The sequence below is a fragment of the Anas acuta genome, chromosome 13 (genome assembly GCF_963932015.1).
Source record: "Anas acuta chromosome 13, bAnaAcu1.1, whole genome shotgun sequence".
NCBI lineage: Eukaryota > Metazoa > Chordata > Aves > Anseriformes > Anatidae > Anas > Anas acuta.
The window spans coordinates 7652367-7680120 of record NC_088991.1 but is presented as its reverse complement, the minus strand read 5'-3'; the positions used below and the strand labels follow the sequence as shown (position 1 = coordinate 7680120).

The 27754-nt window shown below is 40.9% G+C and overlaps 1 protein-coding gene across 27 annotated transcripts in view; it reads right to left on the bottom strand.

Moving 5' to 3' along the window:
• The window catches only part of IL1RAPL2 (interleukin 1 receptor accessory protein like 2), a 397669-nt gene that overhangs the window by 162123 nt on the left and 207792 nt on the right, over window positions 1–27754 (bottom strand). For all 27 annotated transcript variants that reach the window (XR_011101166.1, XR_011101167.1, XM_068697284.1 and 24 more), the window contains one exon: window positions 14141–14414. Coding sequence is in view for 25 of the 27 variants with exons in the window: in XM_068697284.1 (XP_068553385.1) it covers window positions 14141–14414 (274 nt within the window). In the remaining 2 variants the exon portion in view is untranslated. The remainder of the gene's footprint in view (window positions 1–14140; window positions 14415–27754) is intronic.

Genomic DNA, 27754 nt, shown 5'->3' with positions numbered 1-27754 from the left:
TCAACTTCAGATTTCACACCAGCATGCAGCACTTTAACAATTACGATGAAGAGTTATTGCTAGCTTGTGCTAGATGTTAAACATAATGGAGGTAGAATTCCTCCCTCTGAAGGAACTGCCATATAAAATCCTACAGCATATGATGGGGGGGTTGACCTTGTCCAGCTGCCCACCCAGCTGCTCCCTCACTCCCCCTCAACAGGGCAGGGAGAAGAAAATAAGATGAAAAAGCCCGTGGGTCGAGATAACACAGGGAGATCACTTATCAGTTACTGTCATGGGCAAAACAGATTTGACTTGGGAAACATTATTTTGATTCATTGCCAACTAAATTAGGTTTAAATGCGTGAGAAAGACAAAAAAAAAAAAATAAAACACCTCCTCACCCCTGATTTTCACTCCTCTGCCTCTCTCCCACTAGTGGCACAGGGGAAGGGCATGGTGGCCATGGTCAGTGCCTAACAGCTCCTCTTTACTTCTCCTTCCTCCACACTCATGCCCTGCTCCACGCTGGCTCCTCACAGACTGCTCCAGCACGGGCGGGCTCCTCTCCATGGGCTGCCATTCCTTCAGGGCACATCCCCCGGCTCCACCATGGTTTCTCCACAGGCTGCAGGGAGCCCTGGGCCTGGAGCACCTCCCGCTGCCTCCTGCCCTGACCCAGGTGCCGCAGGGCTGTTCCTTACACTTTTCTTCCTCACAGCTGTGCAGCCTCTCCTTTTTTTCAGATACATTTCCCCTGAGGTGCCCCCATTGCCACTGCTGGGCCCAGGCCTGCCCTGTGGTGGGGCCGCTGGAGCCGGCCTCTCCTCACAGCGCCCTGCGGGCCCACTGCTCTGCCTGGGCACGGGCCCCCAGCACACGCGTTTAAGTCAACTGACACATTTTGGCCTTAAAATATTGAAAAATGCAATCCCTTAGCAATTAAAACCATTCCCTACTCTATCATGAAAGATTCCTGATAGGGTTAACAAGCAGAGTGGTTTGTGAGCTGTCTAAGCTTATTTTTTCCTTAGTATCAGGCCACAATAAACACAACCAAGCCAGCTCCTGTGCCTCATGATCATGAAAACAGGATTAAATTAAATTCCTTCAGACTCACATCTTTAACAGAGTTATCAGACACACAATAAAAAACCTAAACCAATGTTTGTTGTGGTGTTACTGTAAAGCATTTGCACTTTGCACAGGATTGTTGCAACCCAGACTGTCAGCTTCTGGCCTTCATTAGGTGTGATGGCAAGCAGAGTCCTTTAGAAGCAAACTACAAAGTACAAGCGACAATATAATGAGGCTCTTCCTCCCATCGTGCATCATTTTTGTCATTTTAATTGACTATGCCATAACCAAAAAGCCTGGAGTACATCTGACATGCTGGGTGGTTACTCCCATCAAAGGGAGCTGTTCAGTCTCTTGCAGAAGATATTAAGGCTTTGCTGCCGCCTCTTCCATCGCAGCTCTGCTGCAAATGACTTCAATGGCATGGCAGACAAATTTTGTTGTGCCCTATGCACGTGGAAAGCGATCTATCAGTCAAACTTTGACACTAATGGTACTGGATGCCTACTCCCTCCAAACGGACTCATGACAATGCTTTGAATTAAAACAACAAAAAAAAATCCTGTGTGCTCTGTTACAAGTCTTTTTTTAAGACATGTTTGAACAACATGTCACCCTGTCAAGTGAGCCCGTAGTTAGGAAGAAAATAAAAAGGCCTAAAGGGGCACTTCATCATGGCTCTAAGCTTCATGCTAAACAAGTGCTGACAGAACAGCGTGCAAATGGCTTGTCAAAGGCATGCCGTGAGCAGGTATTTGCAGAAGATGGCATCTGCAAGGCAAATCAATGAGCAATCTTCTGAAACCTTCAGCTTTCAAAGTCATCAGTTAGGTATTCAGCAGAACCGACCATAACATGGGGCTCCCAACCGAAGCATCTTACAGCAGATCTCCCCACAGGGCCTTCTGCCAGACTGAAGCAGGGCTACTCTTATAACGGGGAAAGTGAGGCACAAAGAGACACTCAAGAGTGCAGGACAGGTCCCAGAGCTGAAGTCACCTTCCAAATTTCAGATTAGCCCTCTTCTACCTTCACACTGTCCACATGAGCAACAAATGCCACTGACATGAAACTATGCTGCAGGAAATACTGAATTTGCCACGCACTCCGTCTTCCTGCTCCCTTATCTTCACATTCATATTACGTGAACATTCACGTAATAAAGTCAGCAGGTATTTTCTCTGTCCCACACCTTAGAGGAGAAAGGCTCTTGGTGCACTGCCATGCTCTGTTTCAGCTGAGGGGCTATGGAAAGTCTCATCCTCACAAACTACACGAATTGCACTTTTACTTGAAACAGAAGTTATCTGGACTAAACAAGATGCATCATTTTAGAGGGCCTTTTCAGAAATACCTACATGATTTACGGAACATAAGTCAGCTTTCTTCTAAAGCTACCTGCTTTTGAATAGGGTTGCCTTCTTTGTAAGAAAATAAAACATACTTGGAGAATTTCAATGCTTTCAAATACAGCCCTGAAATCCACAAAAAATGGGTATTACTATGTATAATCCATAGTAATAAATCAGGAATGATTATTTAACTTTCCTGAATAACTATGAGTATTACTGGGGGAAATAAGGTCACATGCTCTTAGTAATAATGATCAAGGCTAATCAAGAATAACGACTTTGAATAGCTGACCATTACTCAGTGTTATTTAATAGTACTGTATTTTCTGCTAACAATCTTGCATTATTTAGATTGCATTTTGAACAGTGCTGGAGACTACTTCTATTTAAAATGCTTCCTGGAACCACGACCTAAAAACGTAGTACTCTTTTCACTAGTTACAATTAGAATTGAATTGAATTGAGTCAACTAAGTGCCTGGTGAGCACTATCACTTTTGTTCATACTCTATAACCAAGACAATAAATCTGTTCAGATTCGTGATGAAGAAAGCCCTCACTAAGCCAACAGCAACAGACTTGAAAGCTTTATGAATGCTTCTTCATCAGCCACTCACATTAGCACTACTGATGGTAATTCAAAAAAGAGCAACTTCTGCAATTGCAGGAATTCCAGTTAATAAAGCAACAGCCTTCCTTTAATCTAGTCAGTTTGGGATAACAGTTCCATTTCAGTCACGTGCAAAACAAAACAGCAGTTTGATCAGCTTTGCTGTTTTTCTCAGTTTTGAAGCAGAAGCCTTGGAGTCACTGTTTACAGATGATGTGAGCCATTCCTTCGTTTGCTAGGCAAGCTGATCCCCAGGTTGGTATGGATTTCACCACACAGTCCTCTAAGCAGGGTGGTGGGTCTGCATTCACTTTTCTTGGAGATTTCTGTGTCTACTACCTTTCTATCAGCCCAAATGCTATGAGACAGAGCTTCCTAAGAAGATATAAAACCTAGATTGGAAAATAATGGTGCAGGTCACTGAGGTGATGGAGACTCACCTACAGAGGTTCTTCAGGAAGCCCATGAAGCCGCTGTGCTGGGATAGATCCAGCTCTTCCTTTCCAACTGTTTTCATGACCTCTAGTTCTCCTTAACTGAGCTGCACTTGGTTCTGGCAATGTCTGTTTTTTGTTTGTTTGTTGGTGGTTTTTTGTTTGTTTTGTATTTTATTAAAGATATGCAGACTGGCATGAACCCTCCTTTTCTTGCTTTTTTTCTTCTAAAAGCTAAGCAAATGGCCTATTACAGGAATTACAGAATTGTAAACCAGAGAATCTCCTTTTGTTTTCAGTACATGGTCATGGAACTCTGTGGGGGAGGTCAGTGCTCCCAGCAGTTTGCAGACTGGCAGGGCAGGTGAGCGCATTTAATGAGAGAAGCTGGAACATGCAAGAAACAAAAGGATCAGCAAAGCCAGTAAGCTGGGTTTTGCTAGCAGAACTGGTGAATGAAAGATCAAAAAGGATGCATCTTCCGGGTGGTTGGGGAGGATGCTGGAGGGCTTGTGATGGTAATCACAATATCAAGAGAGATTGAGAGTCATATACAACTCAGAGTAGAGAATATCGTTGACTACATGGAACCCAAAGGAACCCAAGAGACTGCAGAGAGCCCATTTTCCACATGCATAGGAAATAAGCCAATGAGTTTTGAAGTGTGCCTTTTAATAGTTTGTGTTTTGTAAAAGGTATCCAAAGCGGTCATCCTCCACGGGACCCAATTACCAGTGGTTTCCTTGTTTATAAGTAGTAGCAGTGGTCATATGAGGAATGGAAAAGAAAGAATCACTCTGCAGCATGAAGAAAAACATTGTAAAGTCTTACGTTTCCACACAAACTAAGATTTATAATTCTCTATTTCAAGGAGCTAGTTATAAGCAGGGCCTACTCTCTGGACTGAAAATGTGAAAAAAGGTTTAGCTTTGCCAGAGTTCACAAAGCAGTTTTCCTCTGTTCTGTGGCAAGGCATTCATAATTCCCAGACCACCTGGAACTGGCTCTGAAACACAAACTGAAGCCAGCTCAGAATCCAATAGAAAGACACAGGCAAAAACAAGGGAGCTTAACAGGTCTCAAAACAAAAGCAAGCTGAATTATGAGTTTGGCTTCACTTCAAAGCAAAGACAAGAGGAAAAAAGGGAGAAAACAGAGAAATGGTTAAGAAGGGCATTTGAAATTGAAGTGGCAATCCCTAATTATTTTTTACTTTGTTTGGATTCAACGCAATTCATCAGCCCTAAAGCTGAATTCAAATTAGAAAAAAACATTCAGAACTTTGACAAAACTGTTTTCTTCAGCATTTCTGGTTTCTACCAGGCAGGGCGGTTTGTTAAAAGAGTCAAGTAAAACAATTTTGTCTCTAGTATGCAAGGGACATATTCTCTTCTCCTGTTTATCAACTGTCTTATAAAGAGAAAGTTGGCAATGTGGATGAATATTTTATTTATACCTACTAATTGAAAAACACCCTAAAACTAGAATTGCATACTTATACAAGAGGATTTGCATTATTATTATTATTTTGAATTGCAGTCTCAGTTTTCATTCTATATTTATTATTATTATTATTATTAAAGTTCTAAGACTCCAATGTGGTGGTAGATCCAAAAGCTGGGAAGTATTAAAGCAATTCTCAGGAAACAGCACAGCTCAGACTTAGACCTCTCCCAGTATACCTAAACACTCTGCCTGTCTGTTTTAATGACTTTTTCCACTGGCTTAGTGAAATACTGATTACAGGTCTGTGTAAACCATCCCCTGCATTTATCTTTGCTCGTTCTGAATTAAATGAACAACAGCAACAACATCACCAACCCTTTTTATCTGTCTTGAGGTCCAGAGCAATTAATCCACTACCAGCTGCTATTAGAATGCGTTACCAGCTTTCAGACTCAATTGAACAGTTGATGGTTTTCCTCTCTTTTCATGAGAATTTGTATCATTTTATTCCAGTTTAAATTTCACACTTGACAAAACTATTACCAGGTCATTTTATTGGTACCTGAGATTGTTTCACCCAGATCAACGAGCTCATGGTTTGCCAATCTTTTTAAAGACAAGTAAGTACATTTTTTGTTTGTTTGTTTGTTTGTTTAAATGACATAAGTGTAGCCTCTTTCCTAAAAACAAACAAATAATTTTTTTACTCTTCCAAGGTTTCACTCCAGCATTACCTTATTTCTCTGCAACTACAACTTTTATGTGTCTGGGGTAATTGCCTTGAAGAGATCAAATTCCCACTTGTGGTGTCAGAGGTTACAAATAATCACAATTATTTTCAAAGTTTTGAAATTACCCCATGTGCTGCATTATTTTCTTGCTATCATTTTGTCAAGTGAAAGAACAATACCTGAAGTGGAACAATTCAACGGTTCAATATTGCAGTAGATGCTCCCTGAACCGTACACCACGAAGTACAGTGATTCCGTGGCATGTGTGTGTGATACCTGGCCTTGGTGCAACTCCAGACACCCCTGTCTTGTAGTGCTTGCTCATTTGCTTTTATAACTGCAATTCTAATCCCAGCTCCTATTCATGATAAGGAAAAATCCTCATTCCATATTTGATCTCCTTTACCATCTGACTGGTTTTCAGGATCCTGGTAGTAAAAGAAAATGTCATGGAAATATGATCTCAGAAAATTAAGAGCAGGATTCTAAAACATGTTACAAACACAATATACTTTCATTATTTCTACCTCCTCTGAACCTCCAAGAAACCTGTGTTGTGAATTCAGATGGAAGCACAATTCAAATGCCTGTTTCTTCAGGTAGAAAAAGTATTTTGTGCTGAGCTAACCATCACTCTTAAGAATTTTTAGTCCTTCTGTACATCTTTTCTTCTCAGACTTAATCACCACACAAGATTCACTAGAGACAAGATGACAATTTGACTTACACATACTAGATGTCCCAGAAGCCTATGTCTCACAATGAAGAAAAACTAAAACATCACTACCTAAAAGACAGAACTTCTGAGAACTTACTGAAGGGTAATATTAAAAGGCTTACAGTGATGACAGCTTGAAAAACAGATATCCAAGAATGTCTCCACAAGTTAACATTCAGGAATATAGTTCTCACCAGAGGCACTTAACTGCAAGCCCTGTATTTCTCACAGTGAGTTTAACTCTGTTTAGGGAGTTTTTAGGCTTCTTGGATACTGGGACAGAGAAGAAAAGATGTTTGGATCTAGCAGTTGAGTAAAGTTTCTCTCAGTTCAATCTACCTCACTGAAGTTTAGATAAGTTTACATTTAAGTTGGATTTGAGCTAACATCCTTATTAAGAAGGAAATGTGACACAGAAATGTCAGAGCGTGCCTAGTGCAGCCAGTGATATAGGCCGTAACAGCAAGCCCATGATTTGAAAACACAGGAATTATCTCTAGCACCATATTTCTTAAAACTCTCTGAGAACAGGAAGCAGCACACAGCCTGATTTGCACATGGCTAAATGCCTGGGGGTGCCACTTCTTTTCTAATTGCCTTCACACAAACAAACAGTGGTCCTGCTGAACTCTGCATCATGACAGCAGCAATCAAAAACCACACCAATCAGCAGACAGTCATTACAACAGGGACTAATTGGGCCCAGGGGAAACTCTCCTAGCACTTAAGTTGAATCACACAGGTTAACAGCGCCCCTTACTTTCTTTTAAAGTCTTCAAGAGTGTTAGTTACTAGAAATAAGTGAAAATATAATTAAGAAGAGAGAAAAAATGCAGAAGCCCAAAGAACACAAAGCTATCTCAGCACATTGCACCTATGCTCACAAACTATCTGGTCTCTACCAGCTTCAACACATCCTGTTCCAGCAGAAAAAAAATAAAAATACAATTGCCTGGGATTGCTATTAGGGAAAATTTCTTCCTTGCCCTCAAGTATTACAAAGCAGCGTGCTGCCCTGAAGTTTGCTACTGCAAATGACTAAGACCCTTTCATTTATTTTCTAATATTTTTCTAGTAGAACTCTGTATATTACTGTTAAATTATATTCTTTTACTGAAAAGACCCATTACGAATGACATAAATCTGAGGCAAAGGGACAACTGCTTCCATGAAGGAATATATTAAGAAATCTCCTTCCAATAATTTTGTGTTTTCAATACCCTTGTTCTGAGACCATTGAACATTTTCTCCTTTATTTCTTCCAACCCACGCATGGGTGAATTAGTGTGTCTATTCTTTGCTTTATTATTAGACACCTAGAGCATAAAGCAAAGGTTGAGTTCAGGATACCCATTAGATATGTCTGCACTGCTAAACCTCACTGATTTTGTTGCCTGAAGGAATAAAACCTGTGGAGTATATCCTTCATCATGTATGTACATCCTATTTGTAGATGCAATGAGGAAAAGCAAGCCCCCTTCAGTTTGTAAACAGGCAATCGAGCACATAAAACAATGGAAGTTATTATCTGATGGGTTATAAAAAGAATGCTATCATGAATAAACATGACGTGAATGTCATTATGCCAACTGGCAGGCAGAGCTGTTTGAGTTCTGCAGCTGAGTCCTCCTGACTGTGTCTCTTATCTTAAGTTTTGTGTTTGTTTGTTTTTGCCAGAAAAGAAGAAATCACTTACCAAATACCAGTTTTATTCCCTATGTACCTGTCACCTTGTACTTTGGGCATGATGGATTTCCTCAGGAAAACTTCCATTTGCCTGTCCTCTCCCAGGACGCACACAATGTTGCCTACTGACGTTATGGTTACAGCTGGCTTTGATGCAGGTTTCAACAGGAGTGGTACGTGGGTAAGCACATTCTCCTCCTTTGCTATCTGGAGAACAGCAGGGAAATGAACACCCTGACAAGCTGGAGAAAAGAGGGCTGAGGGTGGCTGAATAATCTTGGCATTCGGTCTCCTGAAGGCAGATTACTTGGCGAGGAAGCGGTCACTCCACTCTGTATCCTTTCTCCCAAGCAGGCAAGGTTTGAAGCCCACCAGGGAAGGCATTTCATCCATGAACAACCAGTGACAGCGAGTCAAAATGTTACTGATGCACTGCAGCATGCAGAGCTCTTGCTCCAACAATCTGTTGGGACTAGAGGGTAATGCCACTCATTTTGATAGTACCTAAAGCTGGGATTTTACTACTAGGAAAACTAAAGAATACGCAAGACTCTCATGTTGCTGGATGCTCTCCAACTGCAGAGCAACACAGACATTCCTGCTTGAAGCCCTGACTGTTCCAGCTTCATGTCAACATAAACGCTGGCTTTCAGAAAGACAGAGGATGGATATCTTCTATTTTAAAGCTTTAGGGAAGGAAGGTGAGTGAGCAGAAGTATGCATATCACCATGAAACAAAAACAAATATTTGTTTCCCACAAGTGTGTGAAAAGAACATGTAGAACTGATTTCTCTCAATAAACACTATGTCATCAAAAGGATTTGCAGGAGCACCATCAGTTTTTACATAGTTTTAGAAAGAAAAGTAGAAATATTCTGATTCTACTTTCCTTTGCATTTAGATAATGCCAAAACATTTTATCTCAGTAAGTTGAATTTTATTTTATGATGAATCATGCTGACTTTATGTTGTATCTGCCCTAACACTGTATTCAAATATAGTATACTACATTATTATAGGGATTTTGTTTATACGGAATCTGTCACTTTTAACAGGGGAAGTGTCACGCGTTTTTAATGTGTGACATTTAATGTTAGCATCACAAAGTGCCTGGGAAGAGTAAGCCCTGCTGTACCCATGCACTTGTTCTATGTGCGAAATTTAACTGACTTCTCCAAAAATGCCTGAGACAGTGCAGCTGTGAAAGCTTCAGATACCAGTGTGCAAGTATGAGAGGTAACCAGGAGATGCGTAGTACAGCAACTACTTAGATGTGCTCCTCTTGGATACCAGATGACAAAAGACTACTAGAAGGTATCATCTTTGTACCTTTTCAGAGTAACACGATGCTCAAATGGATTTGAAACATAAACCAATTTTGCTCATGAATTGAGCACTGGATAAAGCCAAAAAAACATTCTGTAACGAGAAGACACGAAATGAATGACTGTATTAAAACACATACCAGAAGAACCACAGAAGATGGCTGCAGAAAAAACAACTTTACCCCTCCCCATTTTCACAGCATGATTTAGTTTGATTTTCCTATTTGGTCGTAAAGACCTGGAAGAAGTCTTCTTTCCTTTCACTTGGAAGCCGGACTTCCAGTGCTCTGAGAAAAGTGGCACAGCTTTTCCTGGGATCGTGGGTGACTACTGTAGTCCAGGCTGCAGGCATTTGAAACAAGTTCCTCAACTCCTCCTCACACCCACTGAAGCGAGAGCACAAAGGTTATGCCGCAAATTAAGTTTTACTGACAGCACCTCTAGGCTGTCTAAATCTGATTTTGATTTGCTGGTCATGCGCTTCACAGACATTCAGAAGCCTGAAGGCTTAAAATCTACTATCAGTCTATGTTATTACTGCTCAGAAAGGAATATTTCAATATTTCACTGATGGTCTGATGAAGGCTTGATTCTTCTGTGCATGTCCGTGGCAATGCTGTTCTCCATTAAGAACTGTACAGATAGGAACAAAGTAAGGGAAAAGGATACACAGATTTCCTAACTTGATTTGTTGGCAGTTCTCTGGCATCAAATGCAGGTATTAAAGATCTGCAGGCTTATTTCCTTACAGGCATGCATGGAACCCCCATTTGCTATTCTACCTCTGGTACAAAAGTCGAGGCTTACGTCCATCACTCAGTCTGGTGACCAAAAACCCGTACCTCCTGCTTACCCTGCATCCCTTGGGCCCCAGACTTCTTACCTTCCTGATTCTTATTATGGGAATTGAGTTTATTGTATTTTACCAACTAATCAACAGCAAATAAGTACCAACATTTTACCACTTTTTACTGATCTCGCTCACAAAGCATTTGTTGTATTTCAGTTTATTTTGGAGCTGGGCCCAGTTTGAAGAAAGGCCTTCAGAAGCAGCTCCTTGCTGAGGGCAAAGGTGCAGCTAAACTTTGCTGAGATTTCTTCTTCAGCTCCTCTTCTTTTATCAGGAGATCCAAGTAGGCCCTGTTCTTCTTCACTCTTTAAAAAGCAGTGCCTTTTGACACAGAAAAACAGATGTATTTGTGCAGAGGGCAAAAGCAGCACATCATCTGGCAAATGAACTTCCTACACACTCAGAACTCTGAGGCCACCCTATGCTTTTAGATCAATTTTAGCTTCCATGTTTGCTTTGCTTTCATCTCTGAAACCTTCAGTGAGGAGGATGTTTCAATCCAGAGTGCTGATGTGAAAATCCCAGAAAAAAAAAACTCTGTAAGAGAAATGCTGACAGCTTTATCTAAAAGTAGCATCGGCAGGTGCTGGAAGATTAACGGCATATCCAAGGCCTGTACTTCAAGGAGACCTCCAGAACGCAGCATTTCCAGATTGTGCACTGAAGTCTTGACACAAATGTCCCAGCATTTATCTGGGAACCCTAATGAAACACACTTCTATCCACCAGTCAGCAGCCCTGACAAAAAAGGCACCTGCGAACAAAGCAGTTGCATGGAATTTTGAGGGTTACCCAACGGAGATGAAGTCCACATTCATTTAAAAGTGAAGAATCTGGATCCCTTGATATGCCATGGCCATGCTTAATGCAGGAGAAAAATACTACCCTTTGGTTTCCATCTCAGTGTCACCTCAACGTCAAAACATATCGTGAGAAGAGAGAAATAAGGTTTAATGCAACATGAATTTCCCGCTATTACACATACACATCTGCCTATGTAACAATGTCTAATCAGTTAATAAAGGAGAGGCAATATTTAAATTCTGCTACCAGAACTCTCTAGCCTGAGAGCAGCAATCTCTTTCATTGATGCTGCTCTAATACACTTTAATTTTGTTCAGCATTATGAATTAATTTACAAAGCAGGCGTTAGTACTATTGAAACGACAGTTTTGTCATTTCAAGAATTTACTGATACATTTAATTTTTATCCATTTCTGAAATCGTTGCCGTATCAACCTTGCCTTCACCTGCTTGTCCCCATCCTTTTCAAGCAGCTTCTGACAATTTCCTTCCAAGTTGCTTCAAAGATGAAACATGCCTTGAACCTGTAAGCATCCATGAGCAACCAAGAAATGGAGCTCCTTGAAAAACACGATTTTATTAGGATCGTGAAGAATCTTTTCAACAAACAGGAAATTCAGTGAAAAGCGCAATTGCCTTTTTCCCAGTGCAGTTCTCATGTTTGCCAAGTTGTCTTTGAGTGGGGAAAATATAACAAGCTGGGGGAGAATAAACCAGGATAATTGTTGCTATTGCCTGTGACATCCGTTGTATACAACTTGTTAAAAACCCCTGGCGTTCAATTCTATTCTTCTATCAGAGAAGATCTTCCCAGTTGAAGCCATTAACTTTTGGGACTGGAACCCGTTGTCCCCACTTAGCCTTAGCACCGTGTCTGAGCACCTCACCCCCTAGTGCCCTTTTGTAAAGAAAAGTACATATTTCAGACAAAAAAAAAAAAAAAAAAAAAACACTTCAGTCAAAAAACTCTCAATCAAAAACAAAACAAAACAAAACTTCAGAAGTTTTACATTTTTCTGGAACTAAAACCCCTTTCCTCCTATTTTTTTTTTTTTTTTAAATTCAACTACCAAACCAAAAGACTCAATTATGCATGCAACCTTAGGCCCAGTGTCGCATACTGATGGACACGGTGACCTCTTCATTTCCAGTGCATTGAGTTCTCTCTAAGGTCTTTATTCATTCAGTCTACAAAAGAAGGCGTTTGTAACAGAAATTGTTAATGTTTCTAGAAAATAAAATCAGATCCTAGAATTCCTGCTCTCACCTGTGACACAGATCCTCGCCTTCTCTCAAAGCAGGCGATCCTGGTTAACGACTAAAACACAAACATCTGCTTATCCCCTTCTTAAAAAATGGATTAAGAAAGCTGAAATTACACAGTTAATGGGGTGGACAGTCTACCACAGACCTGTGGTCATATTTCAGAACTCTACCTCTAACCTAATTTTAATGAAATTAAAGTAAATTACTATTGCTATTTCCTCAGCTATTTTAAGCCCCCTGCAATTTTATAGACAATAACAGCAAGGATACATTACCATATTTTTGGAAGAAAAAATAAGTTAATTCAAGGAAGAAATATGGTCTCTTATGTGTAATCACTACATATAATAATCTGCACTCCCACATAAATCTGAAAAAGGCCAAAATGTCTGCAATTATGTAAGTAAGTTCTAGTATAAACAGCAAAAACATAACTGACAGGGAAGATGATACTGCTGTGTAATGCCTTCCAAGAAGCATGTCACATAGTTTTTATCTGAAAATTAGAAGAATTCATGAATTATTTAACAACCTGCCCATTTGTTACCAAAAGTACTTTGTCATGTAAATGAGCAAAGGGTTTTGAAATTTCCCAAGTAGAAGTGTGTCCCAGAATTTGATTCAAGATCAGTTATTCATTGTTCACATAGGATTTGCATAAAATTTTCCAGAAGTATTAAACTAGTAATTTGATCAGCACTGCAGCTATATCTTATGAAAAAAGTATGTCTCTCCTGAAACATGTAAACCACTATCTTCCCGTAACATTTCAAAACCAAGGAATTCACATAACCCCAAACCTGTGATGGAGCAGCTAATAAAGGAATAATAAACTCCAAAGGCTGCAACACAGACTGAATAGTGAGTCTGGTAGATGCAGCTGACAGTCCAACTGGGTGTTGGCTCTTCCCATTACAAACCACGCACCACAGCACAAACTTTGACTTTAGCACCATTCTTCAGGATCAGAACAGAGGCAAGTTGAGACGAGACAGCAGGAAGGACTTAGAAGAGATGGAGAGAGCAAAACTTCTGGGCTCTCAACAGTGTTGTTATTTACCTGCAAATATTTTATATTAAATTCACCAAACCTGCACATAATTTCAGTATGGAACAGCAGACAAGGATGGAGCAAGCTTCATTCTCTAAAACCAAACAGTTTAACACTGAATCATAGGACGTATCTGTAAACTCCTTTTAATTCAAAACTGGATCATTTAAGGGATATTTATCCATTCACTCTTACAGACTCCTCCTTTTTTATCCTCTCATTTTAGGCACAGAGCTGGTATCAACATCTACATGACGGATATCATGAACTCCAGCACATACTTCATTTAAGGATCATCCAACAGTTCCAAAATACTTGAGACAAGCATTTCACCACCTTACCAAATGAGGTCGGCTTCACATTATGACAAATCTTAAATGTATATTAAAACAAACATTTTCTCAGAACCAGACAGAAATCTAACTCTCTATGGACTAAACCTATCAGAATAATTTAAACTGTGTCACAAAATTACCAACTTTGAAAAATCATTTATGACCTTTGGCACTCACACAATTTGAGGATTACTTAGCCAAAATACTTAATGCTTTAAGAAGCATCCATTTATGAGGGTTTATGGCAAAATGTAAGTTTGCAAATGTTTAATTATAGCTATTGGAAGAGGTAACTATAATTACTAGGGAAACTAATTTTACGACAAAGCATTATGTGACAAATAAAATTATGAGAAGGCAAATAATGAGTAAATATTAACTGGAAGACTATCTCAATCATGAAAGCTAAATTGAAACATTTTTCAAGTGAGACAATCTACACATTCTTAGTGATATTTTAACACAATACCCACCTTAGAACACACGTGTAGAAACCACTGTCTTGCAACTCAACCGAGTGAAACCATATTGAATCTTCATCCTTGCTCATCCTAACTTCAGAAAATATAATGGGTTCTTCTAAGTCTCCTTTGTTTTTGTACCACATAAGCCTAAGACCTGTGCTTTGGGCCATGCTATAATTAGTTCTGATATAGCTGTAGAAAAGGGCACATTTCACTCGGACTGGTTCACCTGCCAAAGCCATGTATGTCTTGAGATCCACTGACCAGTCAATGCAACCATCAACTGAAAGCAAAACAATAATAAAGACATATTAGACACAGATACATTTCTTCAAGACAGAGAGAGGCAGCCTGTGAAATGCAAAACAATTAATCAAAAGAAAAAAACCTTTGTTTTAGAGCAGTGTGATAAACTTGTGGCAGCTATTAGCAATCAAAAGCATTTTATACGGTTTTCTTAGTTACATGTAAATGTAAAATGTGCAGGCTGTAAGAGCACATGATTATTATTAGAGCACATTAGACCTGCTCGATTCCATTTCTTTAGAACATCATTACCTTCATCCACTTTCACTAATTCTTTAATAAATAAACCAAGTGTTTTCACCTTACCTACCTGCTCTAATAAAACAATTCTGAATTCACTAATTCCTTGTTGGAGGAAAATGTCTGTTGGCATCTGACCCCAATTTATCCCTTAAAACATTTCCCTCCACCTCTGCTAATTATGTTACATAAAAAATAAGAGATGTGACAATTATTCTCTTCCAAGGCAGTTACACACAGTTGTTTTTTTCCTACAGCCTACTCAAACTATAGAGAAAGAATTATATACAATAGAATAAAACTACAACATGTTATCAATGCAATCAAGCTTAATGCAGATATTGTACAAATATGAAAAGGAATCTTTTGATGTTCTGTTCATCAAAAACTTTTGAAACAGCTTTTTTTAGCTAAAAAAGGTTTGATACTTCACTTTAAAAATGAATGTGTCAGCCAATTTATTAAAAGATTATTTCTCTCTACATTTTTTCCTCCCATTACTTTTAAATCCTTTTGGTTACACTATAATCCTAGTACCTACATATCAACACAATTCCCCTCATGTATCAGAGACTTTTTAATTCAATCTTTTGTATTCTTAGAAAAAATGGAAGCCTGAAAGTCAACTGAGAATATAAGCAAAAAAGAAGACAGCAAAGCAGGCTGTCAGCAGGCAAATACATTGCCTAAAATCAATGCACTTGATCTAATATATATTTTGTGGAATTTAGTGATCATTTCCAGCTTCATGTAACTGAAGCATCTCTATCCTTGATGTAACTACCTCAAATTCAACCAAGTAAGGGTCAAGTTGCCTCTTCTGCATTTACAGCATCAGTCCTCTGACTCTCAATGTTGGATACTCTCATATGCTCCTCATTTCACATACATCTTCAGTAGCATTCCCTCATCAAGTGATTTTTTTATTTACTTCCTAAGCACAAGTACTACACACAAATTTGTATCCATACTGGAATACCAGATCTAGTACTTTTTAGTGGCTTTTCTTATCTTTAAATTATGTCTACCATTTTTTCAGGCTTCTCTTGAATCACAGAATCACAGAATTGTCTAGGTTGGAAGAGACCTCAAGTCCAACCTCTGACCTAACACTAACGAGTCCTCCACTAAACCTCCACTAAGTTCAACATCTAAACGTCTTTTAAAGCCCTCCAGGGATGGTGACTCCACCACTTCCCTGGGCAGCCCATTCCAATGCCTCACAACCCTCTCAGTAAAGAAGTTCTTCCTAATATCCAACCTAAAACACCCCTGGCGCAACTTTAGCCCGTTCCCCCTCGTCCTGTCACCAGGCACGTGGGAGAATCGACCAACCCCCACCTCACTACAGCAAATCCTTCAAAACTAGCCATGATAAATGGGAGCTTTTGATTTCCCCGGTGCAGTTTATCAGCTTTAATTGTACCATGACCACATGAACCGTGCAGCTGAACCATATTTTAAACCTGCTCACACATTTCTTGTACATAAACTTCCACGCAACATCTGGGTAAAACAAAATGACACAGGCTCAGGACGGGAGGACCAAGACCTCATTACTCCGAACTGTTTGTTTAACCCAGCAGCTGTCATGGGGTAACAGAAGGGGGATCCTCTGGTGCTTCCAGCCAGCGTGGTACATTTCCTTTCTCACTGTTGCAGCATCAAGTTTGGCTAATTACTACCCAAAAAATCACATTGTGAAGTATTTGTTCTCAGCACATCTCCTCCATGTGTTTAAGAGCCTTCATTACGACCAAAGCTGTGCGTTGTAACCCAGTCTCTTGCTAGGACCGCATAAAATACTGCCTCTAGCTATGGTGCTATACAGACATGGACAAGCAGCAGCACAGCTGGAAGAAGAACCCCAGTCCCCCTGCTCTACAAACCCATCCAACCCATTTTTTCATTAAAGCGTGGTTCTAACATCATGAATAATTTTATACAGGTGGCTCTAACATCAAGTGGTTCTCAGTGTACTCCATGCAAAGCCTCCTCACGTTCACTCCGTGCCTTTTTTAAGCCCTTCTCTTTCGGCTGGCACGAGTTTACAATTAAAAAGCACTGCAGAGCTTACAGCCTCTTTCTCCTAGCAAGAGATGTCAAAGGAAACTGCTGAGCTCTCCAGATTGCTCATCCTCCTCCTTCAGGACGTACAGATATTCTCCGAGGCTTCCGTTCTCCTGTAGTTCAGCAAAGTCACAGAAGTCTAAGGCGATACGTAAGCTGAAATGAATAGGGGTGCCCAGAACTGGAATTTAAATCCCAACTAATTCAGCTGATCTAATTAATTCTGTCAATCTCCTGTCAATCTAATCCTGTCACGTCATCTAAAGCTTTCAAACCTATGCTGGTTCAGCAAAGTTAAACCACAGTGAAGAGTAACTGACATTAATACACACGTGGAAAGCCTCTAGGTCAAGCAGAAAGGTGCCAGCTTTTCTGCTGTATCACAGAGCATTATTCCGATTACAAATAGGAAGTCTGGTTCTGATCTAACAGGGAAATCCAACTTTAGAAGCTGAAAACGCTGCTGTGTCCAATGCAATTTCTGCCACAGCCACGCCATCAGCTTGTCAAAGCACAGCTCAAAGAAACATAAAGCACCCTTTGGGGGCATTCAGTCTGCCTCACCTTCCGCTCTTGTGAAAATTTCTTCTAGTGTGTGCTTCTCTACTCTTTTACCTCCAGCTGCTGAAGTATTAGAATTGCTTCAGCACAGAGCAATGGATGAAAGACACCAGAATGGCAATTTGTAGCCAAGGCACTAGAGACACCAAAACCCATCTCTGGCTGCCCCAGCAGACAGCGAGAGCCGGCCATAACCACGCTTCAGTGTGGTCACCAACACAGCGAGCTGACCCCAGACCTGCACCTGCACTTTCAAAGGAGAAAACGAAAATGGAGAGGAGAGCACATGGGGAACAGAGTAAAGTAACCATTCATTATAGGTTGCGGATGGCACCTGCAGAAGGGAAAAGTCCCACAGAGTGCCTCAACTAAATCTTAATCAGTGGAGAAAAACTAATCAAACAAGAGATGACTTTTAGCCTTTTTTTCCTCGTTAAACACACCGCCGGGAACGTTTCCTCTTATGAAGCTGTAGAGGCTAAAATGTAGGTCAGGCTCCCTGCGCTCACGTGGCAGCCGGGATTTTTCCTCCCGCCGCGCCGTCAGTCAGTGGAGCGTGTGCTTTGTTGGATTAATTTGGAGTATTCTCCGAGCTGTCATCGCGAGTGACGGGAGCTGCTTAGGTGGAGTTTAGCACTCCATTATCGAGAACAAAGTTTGCTGTCATTTTTGTGGGGCTGGCTCTCAATGTGCAATGTGATCAGGGTGGTAAGAAGACAAAAGTAATGGCATTAGAGAGAGGCACTTATTGTATAAAAACTGTACATACATCTTTTCTCTGCTACCCAATTATTAGCTGATCCCTAATAAGTGCCTGATTGAAAGCCCATTCAGATCAAATCCCCTCTATTGTGGGAGTATTTTAGACACTTCCAGCAAAGACAATTATTTGAAATATGCTCTAAAATGTAGAGTATTGAGAGGATGTGGAAAAATTGTCCCACTTCTGGCCTGGCTTCCTGAGGAAAGGAGGTTTGCCTGCCTGTCCCCCAGCCCCACCAGAGCTCCTTCTGGCCCCACTGACTGATCACAGCCCTATTTTGTAGCACTTGAAAGGGCTGAGGCACAGAGAGAGACCTGCCATGCCCCCTGCAGGGAGGGAAGTGCTGCCAGCAAGTGCAGCAGCAGCTGACTGTGGGGGGGGCATCCCTGGTATTATCCAGGGCCACCCCAGATATCTGTCCAGGCTACTGCAACCTGAGGAGATGGTGAGCTGAGAAGGAAGGGTCTGAATTCATCAGACACATTACAGATTAAGTTGCCTGGTGATACGTTACCGTACGTCTGTGTTAGCAGTCACCCCAAGTGTGTACCACATCTCCTTCCCCAACGCTTCCTGGTAATCTGCCATTATTCTTATTTTAAATAAATCCAGTTGTCGAGGGATTCTAGATGCATTTTAAGACGAACCACAATAATTTATGAGCAATTACAGAAGAGCATGTACATAGTCTCTGAGTAATTTGTCTTTCTGCTTGCTGTCATATAAATAATTTTTGCATTGCGAATCTGCCTGTAATAATTTTTGTTGGGATCTGTCACCTACAGCAATTTATATCACAGGATTGTTAAACATGCTTGCCCGTTACCTGAAATCTCATTTTAAATTGAAATCATCTACAAATAAATGATTAAAAAATAAATATACTAGCTAATGTGTTAAATTTATTGCTCCACAAAGCAAGAAATGCTTGTGACTGTAAATATTTAGCCAGAAAAACATTCCTCTGAGTTACATTTTTATTTATAGATTAGCCATAGAGCGGCGGAGCCCAGGAACTGATATCCATCTCGCCTGGGGTCTGCAGACACGAGCAACGATGGATGCCCTCTGTGAAGGAAGCCCACAAAATGCATGCAATTTTTTGGGACTCTTGAAGTGCAGAAGTCGGTTACAGCCCACGAATTTTAGGCAACTTGGTATTTTCAGATCTTGATTCTAGAGGAAAGGGAACATACCCTGTGTTTGAGCAACCACAGTAACGCCTTTAATAGCTCTGGCTGGACGTGGTCTTCCCAAAGAGCCTGGGTATTAGCTCAGGCTCACCTGCTCCCTCTCTAGCCTTGTACAACAGTTCTCCAGTTGTGTCACTGGGGGTGTTTATCTCTGCAATGTCCAAGCACCAGAGGACAAAAGAAAAATAAAAAGGAGGCTGGGAGGCAGAAGAGGGACGTTTATCTCCCCAGAGAGGAAGTGGTCAGGAAGATTTCATTCCAGAATTTCACATTGCGCCCCTCATACTTGGGATACCTCCCACCCTTAGCAATGCCTCCTCTCCTACCAGATTCCAGATGCAGCTTTACAGATACCGTTGACTTAAATAGTAACAATAATAATAATAATAGGTGTGTACAGAAATTAAAGGTTCAGATTGCACAGCTTAAAAACAGCAGCAGTTTGCATATGGCAGGCAAAAACCAGCTGGCTGCTGTGTGGGGCACATCAGAAGTGATGGCCAGAGAGAGTCAGTGAACAGAGAGCAAGTTACCTGTGTCACAGGGAGAAGGACAGGCTGTGCGGGTACTTCACAGTACCTCCTTCACAGGACCTCCCCCAGAAGCAGAGGAGCCGAGCTCAGTGAGCAGTAAGGGAGGGAAGGAGAGGGAAGTTAAGGTCAGGTGCTTGCCTTTTTTCTTTTCCATGAGTTACAGTTTTACCCTTCTTTGTGCCAAGAGAACTGTAGTTTCTGGTTCCGACTGCACTCATATTTTAAACTGCATTTTAGAAAAAAAACAGTTGTCCCAAGGGATAGAGTAAATCAAAAAAATTATCTGTAGCAGATGAAGACCACTTAGAAAACCACCTTCAACCTTGAGAGAAAAACAAGTTTATCGTGCTTCAAGCTTGGTAAAATTTGCAGTGTTTTTCCTCCAACCCTGTTAACAATTCTAACTAAATAATTTATTCCTATCACAGTAGCGTCTAGGTTCGGCAGTCACCTGCCATGACTGTTTTGCTGTAGAAGCACAACATCTAAGAAAAGGATCACACAAAGACTTTGTAGTTTCTCTGCTCTCATCTCCATCTTCTGAATGCTTTCTAACAAGGTTTAGACCATTCGAGTTTACCAGTGAAGAAGCTTGGGATTTTCAAGACATGGAAATGTGCAAATATTTCAGAATTCCTAAGCTGAATAATTATGAGTGCAAAGAAACTTCATTAGATTTATCAACATGCAAGTACTTCTCCCAGTCTGGCTCATAAATAAGGCAGAAAAATGCATTTACTTATCCTTATACATTGGCTGAATTTCTTCTAAATTTTGATCAAAGTTTGCAATCTCTGTAACATGGGCTAAAACGTTTTCAGGATTTGTATATGCTTCATTCTTTCTGACCAGCTTTTCTTATGAGGTTACAGCTAAACAACCCAGCCCAAATGTCAAAGATTCCAGCTGAACACTCATAATTTCCTTTGAGGTCAAACAAACTGTAAATATATACTGCCAGAGGTCCAAATAAGAATGGATTGCTCTGTCCTGACTTACATATGCATACAGAGCCAGGAGCATTTTAGTCTTTAACTCAAAATGCAAAAGAAAGAACATACTAGCAGATCATCGATCTAGGAGACAAAAGCCAGCTTGGGCCCTGAACAAACCTCAGCTTCCAAGAGCCAAGGCATATTAATGAGGTTGGAACTCTGAAATTCTCCGTGAGGAAGCAAAATGCTAAAGGAGTGTCAGTAGAAGTTACCAGACAGGGACATCTCATCCTGCAGCACCTATCAGATTGGCCATGCAAACTGATGGGTCCGGTGCCAGTTTTTTGGATGGCACCTTATGACAGGGATTTTCGGGAATGCGTGCTGATGGAGAGAAGAAGAGCAAATCACAGCTGGCAGGTTAGATTTTGCTGGAGACAGGAAGCTCTAAAACACGTTGTGTGATGGAAAGCACATCTCTGGTCTCATCATATTCTTTGCTACCTCGTCTAAGTCAGATGTTCCCGCAGATAGATGGACCTGAACTGAGTGCCCTTCCAAAGCTGTGCTCTATGCTTCCAGCAAATTGCCCTGCTTAGCCAACAGAAAGCGGAGGGCACTAAAGCAACTTTTTAAAATGCAGCATATTTACCTAAAAATGAGTTTGGTGACCATGTTCTCCCAGTCGCTTCAATACCTGGCAGGTTTTTAAAGTCTGTGCTGAAGTAAATAATAGAGAAATTAGAACTTATGAACTGCTTTGGTTTTACATAATCCTTGTGTAATGCCTTGATTCTCCATGGCTGCCACCACACAGAAAACAACGCAAGAGGCACCTTGAAAAACAACAGCAGTGGAGCTGGGACACAGAACAAAAAAGAACCAAATCATATTTCATGGCTTTATGCTTTGTAGATTTTGTGAAGTCCCAAGCCTGGGTCTGAGAGAGGCGCCCCAACCTGGGCTGCCTTCTCAGCTCCTTCTGCAGCTCCCCTCCTGCGCCAGGGCAGGGGGACTGGGAAGAGCTGTAGGGAAGTTCATTTACAAAGTTCCCATCTCTGCCCAGCCTTCATTTTTGCTCCCACAGAACTGAAGTCAAGTGGGTGATCTGTGGTGAACACGTTACCAAACAATCGAGCTTCTTTTCTTCTTTGTGGATCTGTAAATGAATCCCCCCCCCTTTTTTTTTTTTCAAAACGAGACATGAAATAACTAGCAAGGAATCGTTATCGCACTAGCAGAAGAACATTAAATTAAATGAAAACTGTTGCTCAGATTGGAGTGGCCAGATCAGTTATATGACAATACACCTGCTTCTTGGACTGAAGAAGTATCAAAGCTTTCAGTTGAATACTGAAACATATATGCTATGAACAAACGCAGGCACACAACTCCTCAGTGCAAACAGAAGTATAGATACAATAAACACTGTAATTTAGCTGCTCACCCAGCTCTGAAACCCATTTGAACCCCATTTTTTCAACATAATGACCACAAAACCTCATAAATACTTCCACTTTATAAGCTCCAACAAAGGGGAAAAATCAGTTTCCTGTCATTTTCCACTATGAATGCTGCCTCTTTTTTTTTTTTTTTTTACCTCTTTTGCATCAACAAATGACACAAAAGCACAAAGATAAATTTCCCAGCACCTCCAATGATTCTTTGGTACAAAGAACTACCCCTATACATATTAGACAGATGCCAATTCTTGTTTTCTTTCTCTGAAAAAAGGGAAAACAATATCTGAGGCAACCAATGAGTAAAACAGGCTGAAAATATACCACTGCTCTTAAAAAGTTTATCCTACTGAAGATTCCAGGCTAGAAGCAACACTCTGGAAATCTGAAGGTACGCGCAATTATTATTTTAAGTGTTGTTGACTAAACACAAGCTCTTTAAGGACACGCTCTGAGACAGTTTTGGTATTCTCCAAAGAAGCACATTAACCCATGGAGACTTTCACACACGCTGTTTTCAAGTCTTTAGCACCATGCAAACTCTGGGAACAAAGCTGAATTCATTTCAATAATTGATGAGTCTCTTTTCATTAGTCCTTTGAACAAAGTTACTGAAGGTAAAGTAAATGGAAACTAGATCCCAGATCAGGTAGTTGCAGTCTCAAGTAATCACACAATTAGGAAACTCTATATCCACTGCTTGCTATTCCCAGCAGAGAATTGTAAGAAAGAGCTGTGAATAATAAGAATTTTAAATGAAAAAGAATGAAACTCTATTAACTTTCTGGTCCCTGTGGGGGAGAGGGGCTGGTGTACGTGCACAAGATTATTTTTTTTTCATCTGTTTTTCAAGTACGTGGATAGTTTGAGTTGGGTTACGTGCTTTGAGGGCTCGATCTCTTGAGTTTGGATTAGGTTAGGAAGACGGACTCCGTCTTGAATTCACTGGGCTAAATTCATCTCCTCTGTTATCTGCAGAGGGGAATCCTGGAGTGTCACAGGTCTGCTCTAAGGGCTCTCATTTCATCCCACCTGTGGCAGAGAAAAACTGCTTGACAGAAGAGTGCACGAGGACTATCAGAAAAGCCTGTGGATAATATCACACCCCACCACAAGAAGAAAACAGGACTCAAGACTGGGTGTTACTTCCGTGGTCAGCTGGTTGGTATTTGTGCATGGTTTAAGGAATTACTCACTGGGACACCTCAGTGCAGGAAGCCTTTCACGTTAATGCCCATCTCTGGGAACACACAGGATCATGGCAGTGTCACTCTTCACGACTCTTTCCAACCTCCCTACTGACCATCTCTATTCCCTAGCATACTAAGCTGCAGTGAGCCCATCAGAATATAACCCAATCCTTTACAAAACGAATTCCTCATTATAAGCACAGTGGGTAGAATGAATGTTTTGGATTTTGGACATCTGCAAACTATTTAATGAATATGTTGCAATGCTAAATTAAAATAATAAATAAATTAAAAAAAGAATGCACAGCTTTAAATCAGTACATAATAATTAATATAAAGGAACAAGTCAAGTTCATCTGAATTTACCTGCAACAAATAACCAGCTTTGGTCATTTGCTTTGTCTCTACACATTAGCCTTTGGATATGCCATTGTCCAATTGATATGCCATTCCTGCTGTTTTCTGGCACAGACAACTTGAGCTGCAATGAGCCAATTATTGTTTCCACTTGCATGCCAGGTGGATCTTGGCTCAAAAAGGTTGTGACCCATGCTCTAACCTAGGTTGTAATTTCTCCTCTCGTTTTAATTCATCCGTTCCATGTACGCAGCAGAATTTAAATAGGGAATTCTCCTGACAGCAGAACACACTGAATTTCATTTCAGTAAAATGAACGCTTACAAATCAAAACAATATTTGCTTTTATAGGACAACTATGAATAGAATTGTTACGGGGTTATTTGACTAAAATATGTCTGTAACTGATGAATTACAAAGTGCTCTCAAAATGCGATATTTTTAAACAATAAACATTGTTCCTCAGACGTTTGTTTCCATTTAAAGCAAACATTGAATTATCCTTCCTACAAGCAATTATAATTAAATGTAAGAAAGAAAAGGTTCATGATTGAAAAATGAACCTTTACAAGACTACCTCTGTTACAGACGTCTCTCTAGGTGAAGCAGCAAGCTGCAGCGAGTGCTGTGCTCCAGAACACGTTCTGCGTACATTTAGGTTCACCTTCACATGCTTTTTCTTAGATCTCTCCATCCCACAGTTGCAGGCAGCTTCACACAACCCTGGTAACAAACCTCCAGTGCAAATAAGGGCCACATTTATGGGACCACAGGCACTCCGATTCCTAAGTCTCAGCCGGCTCCTGCAGCCGCAGTGCGGGGCCCTGGCCTGAGGCGAGCAGCCATTTTGTCCTCGGGGGCTGCAGCTCCCCACACAGGCTGGGTCCTCTTTCCCGTTGTCTTCATTAAGTCTGGACTCACGAGGCTCTCAGACCAGGGCCAAAAGCTGACTAAAAACCCCACAGGAACTGGCAGTGCTTTGGGCTAACAGATAGCCGTTACCAGAAGAGAGCCCCCAGCTCGGCCCAGTTTACCGCCTTTTCCTCACACTTCCCAGTATCTTCATAAGCCAGAAGCAAAGCAGGCAGCAGGTTTTCATTTCTTAGTAAGCAAAAGCAACTAACTGCAAACACTTCATTACTAATACATCGTCCGCTCCCTGCTCAGAGCGGCACAAGCAGGCCTGTATTTTATTCATAGGCCTCCTGTCAGCCCGAGGGGCCCCAGCTCGATTTGCAAAGCACCGCAGCTGCCTCTGGCAGGGCCGGACTGCCCAGCACACAGGGTGAGGCAGGGGATGGTGAATCCTTTGAGCTCCTCACTGAGGCGAGGGCAGGGTTTGGGGACCCAGGACACAGAGGGAGATACAGTGCCCAGGGCCCCAGGACCCTTCAGATGTCACCATGTCCTCCAGCTGGGACACTGGCCAGCAGCCCTACCATCCAGTACCACATCGTGACTAAATTGTCACAGATCCACGTTAAAAAATGACTCTGAAAAATCATTTTAAAAGCTTCCATATGAGTTACTCATAAACCGGAAAAAAAATAAAAATACTAAAACTGGAATGAGGTGGCTTTGACTACACTGGCTTCTATGGTGGTGGCCCCCAAGAAAACCAGTATGTTTCTCAGTCATGAAACCATTTTTCAAAATATGGAAAACAGTATTAAATTCTTAAATAGAGAAAACTCACAGTGATGAGGGAGTCGAAAGCTGGATTCTCTCTTCTCCTTTCACCAAACTCCTGTTCATAGAGGGTGCCAAGTCCCCAAGCCTGGCTGCAGGTTCCTCGTGGTGCTGAGGGGCCCAAAGCTCACACCCGGGGCTCCTGCCCCTCTCAGCAGGCCCGCTGAGGGCTCCTGGAGCCCGGCTCCCTGCTAAATGCGAGCTGAATTCAGCAAATAGTGCTTGGTAGGGAAGCCAGAGCAGGACGAGGATTCATTTCCATACACAGGGTTGAAGGAATGCCTTCTCAGTTAAAAATATTGTGTTTAATTCAACCTAGCTGATTTTATTCTTACCTCCGTTCAGCTCTACATCTGAAGAGAGGGTAAAAGCACACATGATGTACGGGGCCTCAGGGTAGGGAATTTGGGCTACACGTAGGGACATGAAGTGAGATGCCTCTGACAATACAACATGTGTTACAGTGGTACAAAAAATACATTTTAAATCATCTCTCAACAAGTTTGAAACAGAATTTGATGGCAACAATTATCGCCATCCCTGAACCCCACAGCGCTGGGTGCCGATACTCTGGGGAGCACATCCCTACAGGCAAAATCTCTTTGCGAGAAGGGAAGGAGAAGGAAACAGAGACAGAAAGATTGCAGAAGCTAGAACCAGCGATACAAATCAGAAATAAAGAAATGCAGATGTCACACAAAATATGTCAAGGAAACTGACGATTACCAGAAGTTCTTCATATGTGAAGGCACTTACTGTTACATTTCTGTTAAAAAATCAGAGTATCACAAATGCAATCACATCTTTTCCTGTGTCACTTGTGAAATAAATGATATTTCAGTGTGAGGCTGACAATGTAAGAAATGCAATTATAATGATTTACATATTAAAGACATTATTATGTCTTCATTGTAAATATTTCCATCCTGATGACTTTGAAGAGAATCTTTGCAAGCAGAAGTATAAATATCCTTATGCCAGATCTCAGATAATCTGAAATCATGCTGTGTCAAGTTGTCAATTTTAAGAATTCTCCTAAGCCATTACAAATCTCATTTTAATCTCTCTAAAGACTCATCTGATTTTACATAATTAAAAAAAAATGGTTGCAACGTGTTAATTTTGATGCACAGTGAGTAACGTGGTGCCAGAACCCTTCCAGACAACTCCTATTCTGAAAAGCAGCACTAAGTTTTGAATTTCCAGCCTGCCCAAGGCTGCATAAACCTTTACAATGTAATTTTTGCTATTGTTTAACACTAAATATTCAAAAATATCCCATCGGAATTATGAGAACTGGCTCTCTTCCTCTTCCCTGGGATTGACCAGTGTGCCTTCACTAGGAAAGATGGGCAAATAAAACCTCATTAATGAGCTACAAACTTGGGATAACAAAAAGCATCGCTACCAGCCCAGTTGCTGTTGGATGGCCATCTGTTAGAAGAGAAGAAATGTACTCTGTAGGCATAAAGGACCCTGCACTTCTTTGCTTCTATTTGCACATACTCAAAAATAGTCCCAGCACCATACATGAATGACAGCAGTGTCCCACCAGACCCAAAGCAACTGACATGCAAACACAGGCATGGAGAGAAGGGACTGAGATTACGGCTTAAAAATATTCATGGACTTTCACTGCGTATACATGTGCATAAATCAGAAGACTGTGGTGCTGGAAAGTGTGGCTTCTGCAAGCCTTGCATTAATTAGGAAAGGATTTCTCAAAACCCATGCATCTCCAAACTGTGTGCTGGGAAGACCATTTACTTCTAAATGGTAAGTGTAGGCTCCATACAAAATATTCTGAAGTTTTAGTTCTCTGAATTACTGTTAACCCAATATTACTCTTGCCTACCTTGTGATTTTAAATGGAATTACATGTAGCCTGCAGCTTCAAATCTAAATGAAAAATGTAGCTCCAATTGAGCCTTCGGAAAAAAAAAGGCAAAAGTTAATGAGATTTAAATTAGTAACAGCTAAAGCTTTCCCTTAAAGAAAACATTATCGATTTTAAAGAGCTACCTAATGAAAAAGAATTGCATTCATTTAGACTTTGCATGAGCTACATTAGAGATTCATTTATAATAATAAATAAGGATGTGCTTTACAGTGAAATGAATCAGCAGAATTTATGTACATAATTTTTTATGAGTTAACTACACATTCCTTAGGCCTTTAATCACAGTTTTGGGTGAACTGTTTATGGTAGTAAAGAAATCAGAGTTTCTAATGCCCAGATCATCAAAGGTAATTAAGTATCAATTCCCTATAAGAGTCAAACACCTAGACAGCTCAGGGGGTTATGATTCATTCTTCATTTGTAAAA